At 40.7% G+C, this 23734-nt stretch overlaps 1 protein-coding gene across 1 annotated transcript in view; it reads right to left on the bottom strand.

Annotated features, from left to right (window-relative positions):
• The window catches only part of glis3 (GLIS family zinc finger 3), a 505011-nt gene that overhangs the window by 111154 nt on the left and 370123 nt on the right, over positions 1–23734 (bottom strand). Inside the window, exon 6 of the mRNA XM_048619931.1 lies at positions 7162–7303. Within this exon, the coding sequence (XP_048475888.1) occupies positions 7162–7303 (142 nt within the window). The remainder of the gene's footprint in view (positions 1–7161; positions 7304–23734) is intronic.

Below are 23734 nucleotides of genomic sequence, written 5' to 3' on the forward strand. Positions count from 1 at the left end.
TCATCCAGCCCTGCACCTTGTTGTCTCTTACTGTTAACTTACTTTTGGTTCTCGACAGGAAGTCCCTACAATTAAACAAGTAGGCCATTCAGTCTAATATCCCTGTAGTACCTCCCTATTGGAGCAATTTCTCTCATCCTTGTCCTTTCTTCAAGTCTTTATACTTTTCTATTTCAGTGGTAATCTAATTCTTTCATAATATTGTGGTTGATTCAACTCCAATAAATATGTGATAATGAAATTCATTTTCTCATTATCATCATGTTCATTTTCTTGTATAGTGTATTTTGTATATTGTCAGCTTTAAGCTTGTATTTTTAAATCAATTCTGTTCGATCCTAAAATCCTTTCCATTTGCCACTCTGCAAAATGAGAGAGTGAGACATGATCTATTTTGCAGTCTCCACCAATTTTTCTTGGAAAGCTAATGGAGATACATAACTTGGCGAGTTAACTATTTCTTTTCTCAAAGTCATAAATGTGAATCATCAAAAACAAACATAAACACACCACTGGGGATAGTAAGAACTGCCGATGCTGAAGTCGGAGATAACATAGTGTGGAGCTGGAGGAACTCAGCAGGCCAGACAGCATCAGAGCAGGAAAGTTGATGTTTCGGGTTGGGACCCTTCTTCAGAAGTGGGGAGGGGCAATGGAGCTCAGCAATAAACAGAGAGAGGAGGGGTCGGGCTGGGGAAGGTAGGTGGGATGGTGATAGGTGAGTGCAGGTAGGCAGTGGTGGGGATTGGTCAGTGAGGTGAGAGGGGCAGATAGGTGGGAAAGAAGATGGACAGGTTGTGTCAGGTCAAGGAGGAGGGGATGGGAGGGAGGGTTGGACGTGGGATGAGGCCAGGAGTGGGGAGATTTTGAAACTGGTAAAATCCACTCTAGAATCAAAATAGCAACCTAGAATTTGTAAAGGCTGTAAATACTTCACATTCAGAAACTGTGGGATGGTGGCTCAGTGATTAGCACTGCTACCTCACATCACCAGGGAACTGGGTTTGATTCCCCTCTGCGTGGAGTTTGCACATTCTCCCCGTGCCTGCACGGGTTTCCTCCGGATGCTCCAGTTTCCTCACACAGTCCAAAGATGTGCAGGTTACGTGGATTGGCCAGGCTAAATTGCCTGTAGTGTTCAGGGATGTGCAGGCATGGGCAGAGTAGCCATGGTAAATGTTGGGTTATAGAGTAGGGGGAGTGGGTGTGGGTGGGATGCCCTTTGAAGGGTCAGTGCGGACTGGGTGAACTGAATGGCCTGCTTCCACACTGTAGGGGTTCTAACTCGAAAATGTCACGGTTAGCTGTACTTGGCCATTTTTCTGAAGTTGTACTTTAAGGATAAAATGGGGAAGTTTCTCAGTTGGTTGTTGATAATGAAATTGGAAACATGCTCATTATACATTGGTTTACAATTTATGATGAATGTTGCGCAGCCTTGTTCTGGCAGATGAGAAGAATTACTGCAGTTTTCTGTGTCACCTTTGACTGGATGGAGAATTCTCAGTTTTAACTCAAAGCTCCCATTGGCAGGCAGGGAGGGAACGGGGCACATGTTTGCACAAGGGAGGCTGCAAACCAGGAATCTGGAGAAGGTTGTCCAAGTAGGATGCTGCAGCTCATTTTTGTTCTTCAGCTCACTGCCCACCAGGTACCTGAACTGACCATTAGGAATGGAGCCTGGAAACTGAGACACTTTGCTGGGGTGGGATAGAGGGAGGATCTGGAGAGACAGTTGCTTTGAATTGCCTCCCCAGAATGAATTAATCAAACGTCCCTGAAACTATCACTCATGCAACATGAAGTAGGCATTTTTGACCAGATTCAGGCTTCACATACATATCCATTTATATCCACAATATTGCGGTTACTAACATAACCTAATTTTCAATGAAAACATACACCATTGATATTTCTGTTGAAATAGTCTACCTGGGTAAGCACACTTACATTTTTTGAGTGGTCCCTTATCATGCATATATCACTAAATATGATAAGACCACAAAGACTATAAGAAATAGGAATAAGAGTAGGCCATTCAGCCCCTCAAGCCTGCTCCACCATTCATTTGGATCTGGCTGATCCAACATTCTTCACATCCATTTTCCTGCCTCTTCCTTGTAACCCTTGATTCCACGGCTGATTAAGCATTTTAAATATACATGGGGACTCTGCCCTCACAGCTCTCTGGGGCAAGAGCTTCCAAAGGCTCACAACCCTTGGAGAGAAGAAATTCCTCCTCATCTCAGTCTTAAATTGGCACCCCTTTATTCTGGGACTGTGCCGTCTGGACCTAGACTCTCCTGCGAGGGGAAGCATCCTCAGCATTTACCCTGTGCGGCCCCTAAGAATCCTATATGTTTCAATGAGATCACCTCTCATTCTTCTACATACCAGTGAGTAGAGTCCCAAACTGTTTAGCCTTTGCTCATAAAACAAACAACGATGCTAATGATTGCTATACCGAGGCACATTTCTCTTATAATATTGGATACAAGTCCTTTCTATTAAAATTGTGCATGAATGCCAAACTGTGTTTTTGTGCTGTTTCCACAATGATTCTATTTGTTTTAACGTTTCACATATTTTCAGCATGTTCTATACTGGGTGGAAACATAAATAAATCAATAGATTGCTTTCAATATTGTTAGGAAGCTAAAAATATATCTTTCCAAGATTCTTAACGTAGATGGGAACTGTAACGTGCTTCCACAATGCCAATGATCTGTGGAAACGATAGTGATAATGTCATGGAATGAGCAATCCAGACACCCAGTCCTGATGGGAGTTGAGTTTCAACTATTGGTTCCACCACAGCAGCTCTTGGAATTTAAATTCAATTTTTAAAGTTTGGCGTTGAAAGCTAGTCTAAGAGATGGTGATCGTGACAATTGCTATGAAAATCTATCAGGGTTCACTGATGAGGGAGGGAAACCTGCCCTCCTCCTTCCAACACAATACTGGCAGAATGTGATAGTTGGCTAATTGACCAGAACAAAGTGGCAGAAAGAATGGTGCATAGCACCAGATGAGATGATCAGGGAGGGATAACATTACTTGCTCTGACCTACATAAGTTTAGAAATTGGTTGACTCTTAACCGCCTTTTGAGCCATTAATCAAGGGGCAGTTAGAGATGAGAAACAAATAAGCAATGTCCACATTGCATCAAAGGCTAAAACAAATCTTTCAATCTAAGGATATAAAAACCGAAAGAACTGCAGATGCTGTAAATCAAGAACAAAAACAGAAGTTGCTGGAAAAGCTCAGTAGGTCTGGCAGCATCTGTGAAGAAAAGTCAGAGTTAATGTTTTGGGTCTGGTGACCCTCCTCAGAACTGGGGAAGGATCACTGGACCCGAAACGTTAACTCTGATTTTTTCTTCACAGAAGCTGCTCGACCTGCTGAGCTTTTCCAGCAACTTCTGTTTTTCTACCTAACGATACACTGCTGTACCCAAATTAATACCATATCAAAGTGCAGTCTGTCAAGTTATTGATATCTCAACACACTCCATTTTCTGAAGAAGGGTCCTGACCTGAAAAGTGAACTTTCCTGCTCTTCTGATGCTGCCTGGCCTTCTGAGTTCCTCCAGTTCCACACTGTATTGTCTCTGACTCTAGCATTTGCAGTCTTTGTTTTCTCCAATTACAATATTCCTTATTTTCAACATCACAAGATGGAATAAGGTGTTATAGGCAAAGCACAAGAGCTGGACTGGCCACCCTGTGGTCATCAACAACATTTGTAAGGTTTCTTTCCATTAATTTGCAGATGAACAGGAAACCATTTAAGGATCCTTGTCATTGGGCACTGGCAGTCAAAGTGCAGCGTATGATTAACAGTGATCATTGGTTCAGTGGACAGTGAGAATTTCTGCAACACTTACTCAACCGTCAACCTATTGCAAGCTGCGAATTTAGATCTTTATTTTATAACAGGAGAAGAACACATACCAAAATCCGGCTATAAATCTGCTGATCAAACATCACCAAGCCTCAAGAGCTATTCTAACAGGTAGGTCTTGGTTGGGAAGCAGTTAAAAATTGCCAGAGTAACGAGAGAGATCAGGAGAAAATTACTGCAGATCGTGGAATCTGTACTGAAAACAAAATATGCTGGAGATCACAGCAGGTCAGGCAGCATCTGTGGAGAGAAAGCAAGCTAACATTTCGAGTCTAGATGACTCTTCATCAGAGCTGCCGTGAATTGTGGAAGGGGGCAGCATGTATGCTAGTGTGGGGGTGGAGTGCTGGAGGAGAAAGGGTGTTGATAGTTCAGATTAAGTGATCAGAATGTGACAATGGCAGAACAATGGTGTGTCTACCTGCCAGACTGGGAAGAACAGATGGTCCCAGTGGAGATGGGGGAGGGGAGAGATGACATCTTAACAGAGAATGCAACAAGTAAAGCTAAATGGTTCTCACATTCTGGACACTTAATGTCCACTGTCAGCACCCTCACAAATGCTGCTCCCTCCACACTACTTCAGCTCTGATTAAGTCATCTAGACTTGAAACGTTAGCTTGTTCTCTCTCCATGGATGCTGTATGACTTGCTGTGATTTCCAGCATTTCTTGTTTTTAGTAGAGAGATGAGGAATTGGGGCGAGAGGAGCACCAAACGGTAAGACATTTTGTTTACTTTTTGCTTTTTTGTGTGTCCTGCGTTGACAGAAAGATTGCAATATATAGAGTGCTATCCAATAGTTGAAACATACGACTGAGCTCTTGTGTATCACTCTATGCATACTGAGCAAATGCCATGCATAGTAAGTTTGTACTAATCTTTCTTTTCTTTCTTTGTAATTTAGTTACTGCCTGGAAGGTTCAGTAATAATGCAATATAGACACATGAGAAGTCAGAGGGAAATGCAAGTCCTGTACTGTAATGAGATCCTCAACAACAAACCAGGCCAAATGAAGAATGTAGAACGTTCTGCTGCCTGCCAAATGAAAGAAATATAAAGTAGGGCTATTCTCAGAGCCAAAAATGGGAGAGAACTGAAAACCTGATGAGTTAGAAAAACATCTCAGCACGGTGGCTCAGTGGTTAGCACTGCTACCTCACAGCACCAGGGACCCGGGTTTGATTCGACCCTTGGGCGACTCTCTGTGTGGAGTTTGCACATTCTCCCTGTGTCTGTGTGGGTTTCCTCCGGGTGCTCTGGTTTCCTCCCACAGTCCAAAGATCTGCTGGCTAGGTGGATTGGCCATACTAAGTTGCCTGTAGTGTTCAGGGATGTGTAGATGAGGTGGGTGATGGTGGGATGCTTTGAGGGTTGGTGTGGACTTGTTGGGCCACAGGGCCTGTTTCCACACTGTAGGGATTCTATGATCTTCTTCATTCATTGTTCTCCAATTCTATCTTTCATTCTAACAGGAGCATAATGACTCTGAACTTTCATTATCACACTTTTGAAAGCCTCTCACTTATCAGATGTTCCTTTACCCGCAGTCGACTCCAAACAATTTTTGAAAGTTCTTTTCTCATGCTGTTAAAATTTGACTTAATCCTATTAAAAATGTTTAACTTTTATGGAAGGCTTATCCTTTTCCATAACTATTTTAAGACTGACAGAATTATTATCACCAGACCCAAAGTGTTCCTGTACTGCCACTGCCTTATTACCCAAGAGATGTCAAAGTTTTCTCTCTCTCTTTCGGAGGAGCATTGACTTATTGATAAAGAACATGTTCTTGAACACATTAAACAAACTATTCACCATCCAAACCTTTCTCATGATGGCAGTCCCTGTCAATGTTTAGAAAATTAAAATCACCGACCATTACAACCTTATCATTCTTTCATATATCTGAGACCTCTCTACATATTTGTTCCCTCTGACGATTGAGAGACCTACAGTACTGTCTGGGTGGGATGCTCCAGGGGTTGGTGTGGACTTGTTGGGCCGAAGGGCCTGTTTCCACACTGTAGGGATTCTATGATCTATGATCTCTGCACATTAAGTATTTGAACTAAGCAACTTGCATGGACAAATTACATGCTTTGTAAAGGCTGGTGGTACTCCAGCCTGCACTTGGTTTGCTCACCTCAGCAGCCCATTTTATGGTTGCTTGGCCAATAATTGCCTGATTCCATTTCATCAAGGAGAAAGTCTCACCCTCAAGAGTAGCCAGCCAATTAAATGGCTAAATGTTCACATCTCAGCAGTGCCACTGGAAGCTATCTAGCTTCACTACCAGTGAATAACATTTACTGAGTGTTCCCTGAAATTATTGCTTTAATCAGTTTCATTTCCCAAATTTGTATTAATGTGCTTGGAGATGTGCATTTTTATATTGTATGCTCAGGAATCCCATAGTCATATGTGCTGTAACTTGCTTTCCCTTTAGAAGTAGTAACCGTTCAAAGCACGATACGTGAAACATGATGTCAGACATTGTGTAGATTTTCAGAGCTGTTAGGGAACCAGTACAGTAAAGTAGCTATAAGTTTGTTTGAGAAGCCAGAACAAATAGGAGTTACAACTCTATCATCAGTGCTGGGAAAGAGTGATACAAGGTTTATTGTATCCTTGATCTCACTGATGACCAGAAAAGCCAGACTGGAAATATTGCAAAAGGAATGAAGACACATTTTGAACTCTCTATTAACATTATATCAAAAGTATGTGTTCAACATCAGAACTTTGCGAAGCTGGATCTGTGTTGTGACTGACACATCTAGTCGATATCTTTGATTTTAGACAACTGAATGAAGCTTTCATCAGAGATGAGACTATTTTAGGTAGAACAGATCCTGCCATGACAGCGCATCTGCTGAGAGAGGAAATACATGTGCAGAAACTCTGAGTTGCCAATCATCTGCTAGAGAAAGGATGCAGACTCCGATGGTTGTGGGACTGGCTGGAATTAACACATTGAATTATAAGTTTTTTTAACCACATGCACAGGATAACTTGTAACTGCAAATGATAATGCACACTTCTTTTTGTGATTTTGTTTGCGGTGAATGTGAATGTTCGGAGAAGTGCATCTATACCTTTGCATTATCTGGTTTGCCAGTTATATGACCTCTAATATAATTTGCTTTCATTTTTAATAACCATTAAAATACATTACATGAAACAAAGGACAAAATAAGCAACAATATTAAAGTGTAATTCATCCAAACTAATTTGGAAGTTTGAGAAGCTTACCTGAATACACGTCATGAGGAGGTCCAGGCGATCGACCCATTGTACCATCTACAGCATCTTGTGGTGATGCTGCAGGCTGCAATGGTTGAATAGTAAGACAGTCATTCAGCATTTCCTGGTCTGGCTCATTGCTGGATCTTAACTGTAGACAAAACGAAAAAAAATTGAATGAAGAATAAAGCATCAACTTTACATAAGAAGCATCAAAGTACGTTACTGAGTTAAAAAAAAAGAAACATGAGGTGGGGAAATGTTCACTGAAGAAAATGTTCTTGAAACGGATTGTTAACTGACAGACTGTCAAGTTTTTTTCAACAAATCGTTTGAAATACTGTATCTCAATGCAACGACTCGCAGTTCCATGTAGGCATTTAAGTGCAACATCAAGAATATACATCTCAGGATGCTACAAAGTGAAAAATATACATTTTAATTTGAACTACAGGCAGTCCTTGGATTGTGAACAGGTTTTGTGAGTCCGCTCTCAAGTCAATTTGCATGTCTGTTAGAAATCAATGCAGGACAGTATAAAACAGCCATTCATAAGCACAGGAAATGCCTGTATGTCGGATCTTTAAAATGACACAGCATGTATGGGATTGCGTTCTTAAGTACCATGATTCATAAATCAAATATTTGTAAGTCAAGGACCTCCTGTGTACTTTTGTCCTTATTTTTGACAGGCTGATATTTCTACGTAAAGTATATGTGAGATGGTAATTCTCAACTCTCTACACACAAAACCATGTCTTTCAGTGCAAGAATCAGATTAAATCTAACATGTGTATTGTGGTATTACCCTGATTGCCACTACGGCATCTCATGGCACCTGCCATCTCTGCCAATACCTGTTTCAGAGTAAGGATTGGTAATACCCGAAACATTCACTCCTCTTTTCCTCCAGATGCTGCCTGGCTTGCTTTGTTCTTCCAGTCTCCTGTTTGCCGACCCTGGCTTATCTGTACTTTGACTAATGATCAGTGGCAGAAGATAAACCACATGAGTGTCTTTACAGAAAAGGCACTGTTCTTAGTTAACGAGATAATTTATTGCACGATAGCGGTAAGTACAACTACATTGCCACTCAGGAATCATGAATTAGGACTTTTAGGAGCAGCATAGATCACATTTGCTCCCTGCAAAGACTAGTGTAGAACTTAGTTTCTGCACCCACAGACTGTGAGATGTCAGCAGAATAAGTGGAGCTAATGCAACTTTGACATTAACTCTTTCAGAACCATTACCTAATGCAACATGCAACTCCCCCAGTCAGCAGTAAAACTTTATTAGGTCCCTGAGAAACTTTTTTTTTCAAAACTGCCTTTTGTGGCACTGTATTGCTGAATTGTGTGGATTGTATGCAGAATGCATATTACCTTTTTACAGGTTATAGCCCATTATTTTCACATCACTTAGCGCTTTGCTGCTTTTGCGGCATTCCTAAAAAGATGGTTTCAAATATATAAAAGCAGCAAAAATTGTCAATGGTTAAATAAATTGCAGTTTGAATAAATAGTAGTTTTGAAATCTCTTCCAGATTAGTGGAATAGAAACTTGAATTAGTTTTATTTGTCCGAATCCAGAAACACAAATTGAAACTTTCGCACCAATTCAAAATTATCAGTCAAATTAAGTTGTAGTAATTTGTACAGGAAATGGAAATATCATTCCAGCACAACACACATTCTGTCGAAGAGTCACTGGACTCGAAACATTAACTCTGCTTTCTCCCCACAGATGTAGCCAGACCTGCTGAGTTTCTCCAGCAATTTCTGTTTTTGTGACAGGTTCGGAACCTGGCTTTGCGGACATGCAATTTAACTTGTCTGATTAGAAGAAATAAGCACAGGGAAGGAAGCAGTAGTGGGATTTACAAGCAATTTGGGGACAAAATAGGAAGAAATCAAGAGAACATTTTAAAATTAGCTTTCACTGATGTTTTATCTTGCAATTTCTAGAATTTAATAGTTTTTCCAGGAAATACTGTTTAAATTGAGGACACAAAAGGGAATAATTAAACACACAGTTTATGACACCAATGAGGATATCAAATAAGTTACAAGATTTTTAGTGAGAATGAGATCAGTCAATTAGTCATTCCATTGTTCAACATCATATGCACTATTTGTACAACAAATGATTTTATATGGCAGTTATATAGTACATTTGTAATGTAATGACATGATTTCAGATTTTTAGCCAGTTACTATATCCCCTCCTCTAGGTTTTCAGCAAAATTGGAAAACAGATATGAACATGAAAATATCTTGAGAAAGGATCATGTCTTTACTTTTTAACTGGGAGAACTTGAGGTTTGTGTGAAACTCACTAAAACCAATCTGTGTCTGTAATTAATTGCCTAAACATAAAGTTCTGCATGGGATAACATGACACAGTGACAAGCCTAAAGCACCCAATGCAAACATTTCATTGTACACATGTAGATTTATGTTTTTCTCTACCAAACTGAGCAGCCATTATTTTGACATCTCCCATTATATATCAGCAGTGAAATGTTACCAATAACGTAATAGTAATGCAAAAATTTAACGATAGAATATGTATGTTTGGCAATCATTTGCACATGCTTTTACTAAACTTTTCAATATCCTCCCACAAAATTACCACATTGCATTATTTGGCAGGGTACTTTCAGAAGCCGTTGGGGTTTGTGGCATTCCTAAAAAGATGGTTTCAAATATATAAAAGTAGCAACAATTGTCAATGGTTAAATAAATTGCAGTTTGAATAAACAGTAGTTTTGAAATCTATTCCAGATTAGTGGAATAGAAACTGAGGTGTATGGGTGTGGAATTTCGAGCTGCCAGTCAGATGTACCAATGGGGAGATTGTTAAGGTCATTATGGTGCTAATTAAGGCTGTTCATCAGGAGGTGACTGGAACTTCCCTGCTGCTCTGTGGGTCCTCCTCCTCCTGTGGTGTCAGGAGCATAGCAGCTGCCTTAGGGGGCCCCCACCTCCACCTCAACGACAGACTGGGGTTCATAGCTCCAGGAAAACACCAAAGTCCTTGCACCTCCGACCCCTTCGCCTACCTGGCCACAGCTGTTGATGCAGGACTCCCTCTCCCCCAGCACAACGATGTTTCAGCGGCTGTGACCAGTTGTAAAATTTTAAACTTTTAATTTGTTGAGAGGACACTACAAGATGGATGTGCCACATCACACCATCTCTCAGTCTCTCTCTCTCTCACCTGCAATGGCACAATCCTCCTAATACCAGCAATGTTTCTTTAAAGCAGAATGGAAACATGGGAAATGTATCTGATTTGACGGATGGGTGAACAAACCCATACTTAAATGTTAGCAATGCTTATTGAATCAAACAACTACAGTGGTGATCAACTGGCAGATTTATACTCAGGAAATTCAGATCCATTGAGATTAGGTTGTGATATTTTTGTATTTTAAATAGTCTTCATTTGTTTTTCTCACGAGATACTTGGCATTTCCATTTGAGCACAACCCCATTCATACTATGATGGCTGTGTTCTCTTACTGAATTTTCTTATGATCAGCTATAAACTTAAATCAATATCCTTCTGCAAACAAACAGTGAGTAGCTCTGACATCCTAAAGTATTTGAATTTGAGACGTTACAACATTTAAAATGGGCAGAGGTTTCTGATGCGCATTTCCCATGGGAGCTGTTCCCAATGCAGGCAGTGAGCAAGTTTTGTGTTGGTTTTTCAGGGAGAATTTTATGGAGACATGACTGTTGTGGGATATAGTAGGAAATGTGGCAGGATCATACAAGATATTCAATGAGGCTTATGTCAACATAGGGAATAACTCATTGCATCTCTTAACTAAGTTCTGGGTGTCAAGACAAGATTCTACCAAGTTGTCGATTAAGGGAGAATATTGCTTGTTAATGACTATTAGCTGGACTCCTTGCCTCATTAATATGTAGCTTCCTATCCTACCACCCACTGCAAGTAAACAAGTGAGTCTAATTGGCACGTAGGAAGATGGTTGTGGTTGTGGGAGGTTTGTCATCTCAGCTCCAGGACATCTCTGCAGGAGTTCCTCAGGGTAGTGTCCTAGGTCCAACCATCTTCAATGACCTTTCACTCATTCAGATATGGGGATGTCTGTTGATGATCGCACAATGTTCAACACCATCTAAGGGCATTGTGGGTCAAGCTACAGTTCATGGACTGCAGCAGTTCATGAAGGCAATTCACCACCACCTTCTCAAGAGCAACGAGGGAGGGGCAAGAAATGCTGGGCCCAGCCAGCGATAGTCAGGAACCTATTTGTGTGGTTTGGGGACTACAGACCAGGAATGCTAGGTTCCTCATTCCCCTCTCGTTATGCCTTCACATGTGGTGACGAATGGCTGGGTTAATGGAGTGCAGATGTATGTGCGTATCAAGCTGACCCTGGACGCGGTTCCGGCCACCAACCTGCCTGTGGACACAGCCAGGTGATCACACGCTGGGCCCAGCTTCGTCCCCAGCTTCGTCCCCGTAGTGTAGCTATGGTCCAGCAGCCTCTGGGCTAGGACAGCCATTCCCTTCTACACCCTTGCCTGTTATTCCTTTTCCTCCCTGTGCATGCAGACAAAGCCCTGATTGCTGGCACCACAGGGCCCTCCTCTGCCTGGGGCTGAGTAGGTGTCCGGTCTCTGGACAACCTCAAGAACAAATGCACTTGGTGTTCCCTCCATGGGCAGCTACAGAGCTATCACAGTGAGCTTGTGCTCCCAAACCATCTGAACATGATGTTCCCACTGAGGCCTTGGTATCTGAGCTGGTGAGCAGCCTGAATGGACCAACCTTTCTGATGCTTCCTCTGAGGCCCTAAACTCTCTTCCTCTGAGGTCGGACAAATGGTTTCTGTACAGGGGCCACAGCCATCCCGCTAGTACCTGCAAGGCACAAGCTATATCCTACCGCCCATTCCATTAGCTTCGCAGGCAACTCAACTCGCTGGAGCATCAGCTTTATTTAGTTCCCAGGTCTCTGCAGTAAGGTTTGAATTTACAATCTTTTCATGACCAGGTGAGAGTTCTTCAATTTCATCAAAATACTACACGAAAGGAGACCCACTGCTTAGGCCTCAAACAGAGGTTGAATGCACACATCAAAACGGGCAAATGTCTTATAGATGTTTCTTTTTAGAAAGGCTTCCCGCAGAGAGCACAAAGTTTGGAGTTGCTTCCTAATACTTATTGGGTTGAACAATGGTAGATGAAACTTAATATGAGCAAGCATAAAGTATTGAATTTGGCACAAAAGAATTGGCGACATGAATGGTGTGAAATAGCTATGGAAGAAATTTAAAAAGATCTAAGAGTTTAAAGTAAATTCAACACGCAACAAATTTAATCACTAGAGACTTAATACATGATGCAAAGCAAATATAGCAACTTTATCGCCAAAATGTACAATGCAAGTCAAAGGAAAACCTGTTCAAATCATATAATGCACAAGTCACTTCACATCTTCAATTTAATGTCTACCTCTTGAAGAAAAGCAGTCAGGTTTTCAATGCACCAGATACAAGTCATGAAACTAATGCCCCTCCTAACATCAGAGGAAAACAAATTTAAGAAATTAACAAAATAACCTGTGGCACAGTAGCTGACTGGTTAGCACTGCCACCTCATAGCGCGTAGTGTCCAGGGGTGCGTAAATTTGGTGGATTAGCCTTGGGAAATGCTGGATTACAGGGAAAGGGGAAGGGATTGGGTCTGGGTGGGATGTTCTTCAGAGGCATGCTGTTGACTTGTTGGGGCAGTTGGCCTGTTTCCACACTGTAGGGATTCTATGATTCTATTCCATCATTTCTAACTGTCTGTGTGCAGTTTGCACATTCTCCCTATGTCTGCATGGATTTCCTCCGGATGCTCCGGTTTCCTCCCACAGTCCAAAGATGTGCAGGGTAAGTGTATTAGCCATGCTAAATTGCCCATAGTATCCAGGGATGTGCAGGCATGGGCAGAATACCCATGGTAAATGTGGGGTTATAGAGTAGGGGGAGTGGGTGTGGGTGGGATGCTCTTAGTAGGTTCACTGCAGACTCGGTGAGCTGAATAGCCTGCTTCCATGCTGTAAGGGTTCTAACTGGGCATCACGGTGGCTCAGTGGTTAGCACTGCTGCCTCACAGTGCCAGGGACCTGGGTTCGATCCCACCTTTGGGTGACTGTGTAGAGTTTCCACATTCTCCCTGTGTCTTAGTACATAGGTTTCCTCCGGGTGCTCTGATTTTCTCCCACAGTGCAAAGTAGGTGGTTTGACCATAGCAAATTGCCCACAGTGTCCAGGGATATGTAGGTTAGGTGCATTAGTCATGGAAAATACAGGGTAGGGGGGTGGGTCTGGATGGGATGCTCTTTGGAGGGTTGGTGTGGACCGAGTGGTCTGTTTGCACACTGTGGAGAATCTATGAAGCCTGAACTTCTCAGCTTTGATGAAATGTAACAGAGAGGTTGTTTCAGGAGGGATGGTGCAGAAACGTAAATCCGCTAAAAACAAAACCATATTGTGGTACAAGGATTGGGGGCACAGTTAGTTTCAAATTTGCAAAAGGCAACTTAGAATCAATACCTGGAAGTTCTTGTGTCAATAAGGAGTGATTACTACATGGATATTTGGGAACTGGATTTTCAATGGAGGTAGGTTGAAATTTTTAAATGCGGAAGATAAGAGTATGGGTAACAACAAGGGGTCATGAGGTGAAGAGATAGTGTCTCAACCTCTGAGCCAGGAGACCCATGTTCAAGCCCTCCTGCCCCAGAGGTGTGCCATAACATCTCTGAACAGGTTGATGAGAAAATAAATATCTATGGATAGCAATCCCACACTCAGCATTCTCCAATGCAGGGGTGGGTATTTTAGCCCCCGCAACTATTTCCATGGAGTTGGGTCTATTTTGGAAGGAGGTGTGATTCATGGCCCCTCAGAGGAGATGTGAACCATTAGAGAGGCCTTGTCAGGAGTTAGGAACCTTTTGGTCGGTAACTTCACACGGATTTGGGAACTTCACATGTAAAGACATAATTGTGAATCATAGAATCCCTACATGGTGGAAACAGGCCATTCGGCCCAACAAATCCACACTGACCGTCTAAAGACCATCCCACCCAGACCCATCCCCTTACCCTGAGCAGCCTAAATGGCTAACTAACCCCCGTACTGCTGAGATACAGCCTGGTCCAAACAGTGAGATGGGTGCCTGTCCATCTGTGTAAAGTGTCCTTGCAGCAGCTTTTCAATGAATGTACCCCTCAGTGTAGGCCTTTGCTTCCCAAATGTCCTACAAGTGGATCAGAGAGGTTTCATGAGAAGTTGGCAAATGTTGAATGCCAAGAGATGAGGGGTGCTTGTGGCTGATGCCCACAGATCGTGCCCTGAGATATTTTTTAGTGCTGAGCAACACAGAGGCTCTTCATAGACAGAGGCAAGTGAACCTGCTACCTATCTGCTCTGACCGCCATGTGGAGAATTCTCAATGTGCAGCTTATTCAACACACTGGTTAAGGTAGGTAGCCAAACGGTAATAAGGTGAGTTGTGCTGTTAATTAGATATTTAACAAGCAATAGTGACCCCGCCACCGAACCACTGCTGAGCATGAAACGTGTCTCACCATTTGGCAAGTCACTCCAAGTGTTGAGAAAGGCCTGGCAGACGTTTGGGTGATTCTGCCAACAGTCACGTGTTGAGCATCATTATACAGGCTCCTATAACAGTCACCCACTCTTTACGCACTGTTTACCATTGGCCTGGATTGCTCCATGATCCTTGGACTTTAAAGAGTAATTTTTCCTGCATCATCCACATTCTTCCCAGCATCTAAATGTTATTTTTAAAATCAGATTTGATATGACATTTGATTTATTCCTCAATGTGTCTCCATGTCCAAAAAGTAAGATTGTCCCCCTTTGATACAACAATGATAACATTTCACAAGCACACTATTGGTTCTAAACCATTTTGGAATGTCTTCAGATCATTGAAGACTCTATTGGCATCAAAGTATCTTTCTTTCCTTCTCCCTCTGATGGTCCGTCAAGAATTGAAGGCAATGGGCTGGATGTCATTGTCAGCACCAAATGAATGAATGACATCAGCCATTCTTCAGATTTACATTGTCCATTGATTTCTATGGGATTTGTGTGGCTTGTTGCTGTCACAAGGACATTCAAATAAGGTGGCAAACAGTGCCTCTATGGGGGCATCTGGGACTTGCGTATAAGTGTCTCCTCAACTGGTGTAGAGATGTTATTTATTGTGAAATTAATATTAACTCAGATGGAAGAAGAATTAAATCAAGAGAGAAAGAAAGATTTCAATTGAGAGAAGCAGGGTTAAAAGTGACAGAATTATACAAGGCAGAATTTGAGTGTGGCATCGAGAAGCCGAAGTAAATTTTTTCTACTTTTTCTTTTTTTTATACTGTAATAAGAGAGACTGTCATGTTTAACTTTTAATGCGGTTTCTTATTTCTTTCTGCCTTGTTCTTAAGTTTTTGTACCGTGTACTTGTACCTAAGATGGTGATGTGCGTGGTAACAATGAAAACTTTTCACTGCACTCCTGTACTTTTGTACTTGAGTACACGTGACAATAATGTCTAAAGCTGAAAGCTGGAGACACACGGAGCACAATGCTTGAGGGTTGTGGCTGTTGGAGATTGAATGCCTCAGCCGCTGGACATTTTACATTTGATGATCTATCTGCCAGTCCAGAGTACTTTGTGAAAAGTGGAGCCAGCTTTGTGACACTGCAGTTTACTGTATCCTTTCAAAATCACTTTCCCATTGGAGAGTTTCAGACTGCAAACAAAATAATTGCTGAAGTGAGGAGCTGGATGAACACAGCAGGCCAAGCAGCATCATAGGAGCAGAAAGGCTGACGTTTCGGGCCTAGACCCTTCCCTGCTGTGTTCATTCAGCTCTGCACCTTGTTATCTCACTTGCTCTGGCCCGAAACGTCAGCTTTTCTGCTCCTATGATGCTGCTTGGCCTGCTGTGTTCATCCAGCTCTGCACCTTGTTGTCTCGGATTCTCCAGCATCTGCAGTTCCTACTATCTCTGATTCAATTGCTGAAGTGTAACTGTTCTTCCATTATACCTATCAGGATGCATAAAGCTGGTGTCATGTCAGGCTATGACCTAGCTCCAAGCATTACGCAAAATCAGCTTTTTACATGTTAAAATTAAAGGCATTTAAACCTTGGAAATATTTATTTAATGAGAAATACTCTTCTGTTTGTGACAATAGAAATCATTGAGTATCTGTTCAGTTCTTTCCTAAATTAGAAATGCCAGTGGTGTTTGGAGACTGGGGAACATGGCCTTCATCACTTATTTAACTTCACATGAGCACAGCATTACATTTCCCTTTGGAGTGAGCCAGAAAAGCAGCATGACTTTGTGTAACTGCTCCAGAAATGATATAGGCATACCAGTATCAACAGGATCAATCTTTGCCCCATAACATAATTCCAAAGCCATGTTACTGTAATTGTAGGGTAGAATAATTTACATAAACTAATTGAAAATTCCTTAATTTAACAATAAAGCCATTGAAGAAGATCTACATAGAAAAACATCCAGATTCAATCTTTAAAATTCGGTGATGCTTCATAACAAAAATTAAAATGCTTCTTAAAAAATTGATAACATTGTAAATAATGCCAAAATACTAAAACTTTGGTGTGATTTATTGTAGTCACATGTACCTAAGTACAGTGAAAAGCTTTGTTTTGCGAGCTGTACTGGCAGATCATAGCAAAACAAGGACATACTTATCACAGAGTGCTTAGACAGAGTGAGGCATAGAAGGTCACACCACACAGCGGGTGTGTAAAGCATGATTAGCAATAGCAAGATCAACGTTATTTGAAGTTAGAGATGTCCATTCAGTAGTCTAATAAGTACTACAGGCTTATTAGGAGTATATAAAAGTGCTATGGACTGAAATCTAAATTGCCATGCCGCTTTGCAGGCTTCTGCAAAGGCCTGACGATGTCCATATCAAGATGTAACAACCTCCTTCTATATAGTTTTGAGGAAGGAAAGTAAGGACCATTGGAGTCATTCATCTAGCAGTCACTCAGGTTGTAATATATTTCTGTAGCCAACGAATTATGTAAGATCAGGTGCATTCATTCTATTCATTCAAGCAAGTTCATTTCCACTTTAGTTTATTTCACTGATGGTTACCTCCATTTCATATTTTTCAGATGTTTAATTAAGATGATTATTGCATTCTTGATTTATGCTAGTTTTTCTAAATTCTACAGTGACAACAAGAATTCACTTCACTTTGGCTTGTTGTCTTTCAGTAACTCTTGTATTTATGGATAATGTATTTCACAACAACAGTCAAAACGTTGACACACTGAGTCAGTAAATTAAGCTTATTTATGCCTTTTAAATATCCATTCTTATCCTACTGGAGGGCACATGGAATAACTTGTGAATTTCTTTAATGCCTGGGAATACTGGTTAATATTGTATGCAAAATAAGAGTGCTTTCTAACAACACCCAGGATGGGGTAGTCTTATAAATAATACTGGATTTGCAGAATTGTTACACTCAGCTGCTTTCATGTTTGTATTTGTTTTTTTAAATTCAAAATCTTCCTGGCTAGTTGCATTGAAGAGCAACACTAACTTGTAATTTTCTTCACTGTAGGGTCATAATTGGACTTTCTTTAGAACTGGGAGTATTCTTTCCTTTATGAAATTCAGACTTTAACAACTGCTTCCGGAAAAATGCCAAATACGTTATGAGCCGCAGAAAAACATCATTCATCACAGACAGTTCCAGTATGTCATTTCTATTTATGAAAATTATGAGCTGCAAAATGTATGAGTGATTTTTTTTTATCATAGCAGTATTAAGCCCCATTGAAGCATCACTGTTATGCTGATTTACTGACATGATATAGTGTACTGCAAACTACTTCTAAATTTAATTACTATGGTGTGATCATAAAAATGTTAGGAAAGATTCTTCTACAAAATGATCAGGGACAAAATCTAAGTGCAGGTAAATGTAAGTGTTGCATTTTTCAAACCAGAACAGAAAGAAACATTGCTGGAGGAATTATTGTGCATATAAGTCACTTTATCCTTTTGGAAGAGGCATGTGTCTACATTTTTACCATCACTTCAACACTTTTTTTCTCTGAAACCTTATAAACCTTTTTTTCCTCATCAGTTCTGTAGTGTACATGTATGAGTTGTCTGAGGCTTGATAGTTTCTACATTGAAAATTATCTGATATTGAACTTGCACAATATAAGGGAAATATAGTACTGGGGGGAGAAAAACAGTTGCAAGAGTTTCCTGAAGAAGGGTCCAGACCCGAAACATCAGCTTCCCTGTTCCTCTGATGTTGCCTGGCCTGCTGTGTTCATCCAGCTCTATGCCTTGTTATTTCAGAATCCAGCACCGACAGTTCCTACTATCTCCTTGCAAGTGTATTTATGCTTTTGGAAATACCTATATATATTAGAATGCACAAGGAACGATCAAGGAATCAGTGCAGTTGGTCAAGTTTGCTTCTTGAGCATAATCTCTTCATTTTTCTAGCACTGTATGACTGAAGTTCAAGCAATGTTTGAACTTTGACTTGTGTATCTGATTTAAATAACACACCGACCCTCTGAAGAGTATCCCACCCATAATGACCCCATCCTGGTAACCCTGCATTTCTCATGGCTAGCCCACCCAGACTGCACATCCCTGGACTCTATGGACAACTTCCCATGGCCAATCCACCTAGCCTGCGCGTCTTTGGACTGTGGGAGGACTAGAGTACCCGTGGGAAACCCATGTAGACACGGGGTGAATGTGCAAACTCCACACTGACACTCATCAGAGGGTGGAATCAAACTCGGGTCCCTGGTGCTGTGAGGCAGCAGTGCTAACCACTGAGCCACCATGCCACCCTGCCATATCCTTATAATCAGGTTTTTGTAAAAATTCAATATACTTACGATGAAGCTAAATCTGTTTCTTGTGCTGTCACTATTGCTAGAAGAATTGATAATGTTACTTTGGGATGATTATGTACTGGATTATTCATTACTTTCCTTTATTTGTGTTGTATAGGAATTGAAATTATGATTATTTTAAATAGTCCAAAGCTCAATTACAAAACATATTACCTCAGAGTGCAGTGGGATCTTGATCAGATGGGCCAATGGGCTGAGGACTGGCAGATGAAGTTTAATTTAGATAAATGTGAGGTGCTGTATTTTGGAAAGGCAAATCAGGGCAGGACTTATACACTTAATGGTAAGGTCCTGAAGAGTGTTGCTGAACAAATAGACCTTGTAGTACAGGTTCATAGTTTCTTGAAAGTGGAATCACAGGTAGATAGGATAGAGAAGAAGGCATTTGGTATGCTTGTCTTTATTGGTCAGTGTATTCAGTTGAATTGGGAGGTTGTGTTGTGGTTGTACAGGACATTGGTTAGGTCACTATTGGAATACTGTGTGCAATTCTGGTCTCTCTGCGATAGGAAGGATGTTCTGAAACTTGAAACTTTTCCCTGGGGCGGGGGGAGTCCAAAACTAGACGGCATAGGTTTAAGGTGAGAGCTGAAAGATTTAAAAGGGACCTGGGATGTAATTTTTTTTATGTAGAGGGTGGTGCGTGTATGGAATGATCTGTCAAGAGGAAGTGGTTAAGGCTGGTACAATTACAACATTTAATAGGCATCTGGATGGGTACATGAGTAAGAAGGATTTAGAGGGATATGGGCCAAATGCTGGCAAATGGGACTAGATTTATTTAGGATATCTGGTCAGCATGGACAAGTTGGACTGAAGGGTCTGTTCCTGTGCTGTATATCTTTATGACTCCATATTAGGCATAGATGGACAATATACCCTATAAGCTGCACTCATACAGAAATTGCTAGAGGAACTCAGCAGGTCTGGCAGAATCTGTGGAGGAAAACAGAGTTAATGTTTCGGGTTCTGTGACCCTTCTTCATTCACGTACACATAGCAGTGCAACAACTAGGAAGATATGGCACAATCTGCTAAGAAGATTTCCCCTACAAGATACCAAACATACACAATATGCACAAAATATTAAAAAAAACTCAAAAAACAAACAAAGAACTTGGAGGTGATATTGCTTATTGTGTAATATCACTTGGTATAATTTCAGGTGAGAATTTCACAGTTACAGACTTTAAACAAGGCGAGATCTATGTTTGGAGACTGTAAAGCCCAATGGCTTCAGATGAAATATTTCACCAAGCTTAGAGCTTTTAAAACGATGGCCAAAGTCCAGAATGAAAAGTAGTTCTTACTTGCAAATTGTACACTTAATTTCATTGAGATATAATTATTTTTATATATACATTATTACTGAAAGTGTGTTTGCACAACATTATTATCAGCAGAAAATTAGATCAAAACATTTTCCCTACAAATAAAACACTTTTTTTAAAAGAATGGATCAAGTTATCGAATTTAAGAAGTGTAATAAATCACTGTTGCCAAGGTCTAACATTGTAAAGAAATGTTTTGGTTCAACGTATTAGCCTTAAGATTGTTTTAATTATAAAGGGAAATTAGTCCAGCAATTTCAAATGTTGTATCATTTAAAAAAATAACAAGGTCAAAATTTTATAGGAGCCTAAATGACAATTGGCTATGATGAGAAATGTGGTAGAGGCGTGAAAAATTCAGTGAGGCCTAACTTGACATTGGGAACAACTCGCTGTATCTTCTAACTAAGTTCAATTGTTGTGATGAGATTCTGGCCAGTTAGTGGCCAGTTGCCTATGAAGTAGATTATTGCTGGTTAATGATCTTATTAACTGCACAGCATGCCTCATTCATGTCCACATTGCTGTCATGCTATCTGCCACAAGTTGACAATTCTCGCTATGGAGCTCTGAGTGGATACCTGGTGACGTCGGCCTCCTGCTTGCTCCAAAGGACCTCCATGTCAAAGACCTGGCACTAACATCTCAGGCCACACTCTGTAGGCACCCCACACTGCACAACAGCCTTTTAAAGATGGTGTGGGTGCCCAGAACACTGCTTTCTTCCTGGATATCACGCGGTGGTATGTTTTTGGTATGGTCAGTTGTAGAATGGCCAAAAATTGGACAAGAGGTGTGTCATGGGACCAGTGTAGGTTGTTAATGAGATACGTTTGGTAAGATGCAGCAAGAAAATTTGCTAGGCTTCAAGGAGAGAAACGTCCGTAAAACTCAACAAAACTGATACTGGCAGCTAAAAAAAATGTAAGTTTCAGTCTGTAGAGTTCCCAACCCTTTTAGCCAAATTTGGATTCTTTAAACTGTGCTAAAATTGTTGTAAATATTAGATTGGGAGCTCAGTTTTCACCATTACAAATAAGTTCATTCATTGTTGCACTGGAAACTGAAATATTTTAATAGCCCAGTTACATGCGAATTTTGTGTTGGTGTGACCCGAATTTTGTTATCTTGACAGTGAAGCTGGTGGATAATAAAGAGGTCATCAGTCTGAAAGACAATAGCGCTATTTCAGCACCAGTGAGAAGAGTATTGCTTGTGTAACCAGTAAATAGTCTCGACCCGGCATTATTAGTAGATATTGCTGTCTTGCTCTGCTCTGAAGAAAGTATTAGAGTCAATTGAAATACAATACTGACAAAATAAACAAAATCAGAAATCACACAGTACCAGGTTATAGTCCGACAGGTTTATTTGAAAACACAAGCTTTCGGAGCCTCAGTCCTTCTTTAGGTGTTAGTGAGAGAGGTACCTGAAGAAGGACTGAGGCTCTGAAAGCTTGTGTTTTCAAATAAACCTGTGGACTATAACCTGGTGTCATGTGATTTCTGGCTTTGTCCACTCCAACCCAATACCAGCACGCCCACATCATAGTAAACATGATTAAAACATTACATACTAAGGAGCTTGATAATATGAAGAGTTGATTGATTATTTGGTCATGTTTTAGATACAGTTTCAATTGAGTGAAGTGAAAAAAAATGTTGTCCCGTTCTTTTAAATCACTTCAATAAATTTTCTCAGTTAATTATGCTGTTTTGTATTCATTTAATCATTTTTTAATAAATACTTTAAAAATGATTGGGGGTGATTTGAGATACCAGAGGGATCTTGGGGTTCATGTCTACAGTTCCCTGAAAGCTGCCACCCAGGTGGATCGAGTTGTTAAGAAGGTGTATGGTGTGTTAGCTTTCATTAACAGAGGGTTAAGTTCAAGAGCCGTGAAGTTATGCTCCAGCTATACAAAAGCCTGGTTCGGCTACATCTGGAGTATTGTATCCAGTTCTGGTCGCCTCATTACAGGAAAGATGTGGAAGCGTTGGAAAAGGTGCAGAAGAGATTTACCAGGATGTTGCCTGGAATGGAGGGAAGGTCTTACGAGGAAACGTTGAGAGAGCTAGGGCTTTTCTCTTTTCAATGACGAAGGATGAGAGGTGACTTGATAGAGGTGTACAAGATGATCAGAGGTATAAATAGAGTGGACAGCCAGAGACTTTTTCCTAGGGTGGGAGGTAGCTATTACGATGGGGCATAGTTTTAAAGTGAGTGGAGGTAGATATAGGGACGACGCCAGAGGTAGGTTCTTTACTCAGAGAGTGGTAGAGGCGTGGAATGCATTGCCGGAGAGGGTAGTGGAGTCGGCCTCATTAGGGGCATTTAAGCGGCTATTAGATAGGCATATGGATGATAGTATAAGGTAGGGGTGGAGGTTAGACAGACCTTAGGATTTGGGTAAAAGTTCAGCACAACATCCTGGGCCAAAGGGCCTGTACTGTTCTATGTTCTATGTTTTATGTTCTATGTTCTAAACCTCAAAGTAATGCCAATTAGGCTGCTTCAAATACACAATTCTGTTACAATTTCCCAGTGTTTGTTATTTGAATATTGCTCACATTCATGTTTAATGTTAACTATTATGCTACATAATTCTAAAACAATCTGCAACATATTATAATTCACAGGGATCAGTTTGTAAATTGATGTCAAAGAAATCTTTGTTTTCTTACATGAAAGAATGATTTTTATTGTCACATGTACCTTACAGTGAAATACAACAAAATACAGCAAAAAGCTTTTATTTGTCGCCATAATCAGGTGCCATTTTGAAAGTTTAAGAATAAGGAAAAACGAAAATATATATGACAAAAATATATACATGCCCTGATATTATGTATTGTCCAAAGATTGAGACTGCCTGCTAAAATATCTAGTCAAGTGTCAGTAAGAACTAGTTTGTAATCACTTTAAAAGTGTGTTTTGTCATTCACCCTTGGCTGCACAAAAAAGAATTGGTCACTCTCTGCCTGAAAAGTTTTACAACAAATTGTGTGATTAAATTCCTGAAACACTTTTGACCATTACTAATCCTCTTTTGCCAACATCCTTTTCAGTAAAAATTGCTGCACACCATGGTGCCTGATTTATATTTCATTCCTGAACAGGAAGTAGGGGGGATTAAAGTTTCAGGATTAAAACACTTACTCTTCATTGCATTTTTGTCTAGAATGTATCCTAGATACCATTTGCACTGTTCACTGACCCTGAGCCTTTCTACATACCTCTTTACAC

This window comes from Rhincodon typus, chromosome 3 (assembly GCF_021869965.1).
Source record: "Rhincodon typus isolate 14 chromosome 3, sRhiTyp1.1, whole genome shotgun sequence".
NCBI lineage: Eukaryota > Metazoa > Chordata > Chondrichthyes > Orectolobiformes > Rhincodontidae > Rhincodon > Rhincodon typus.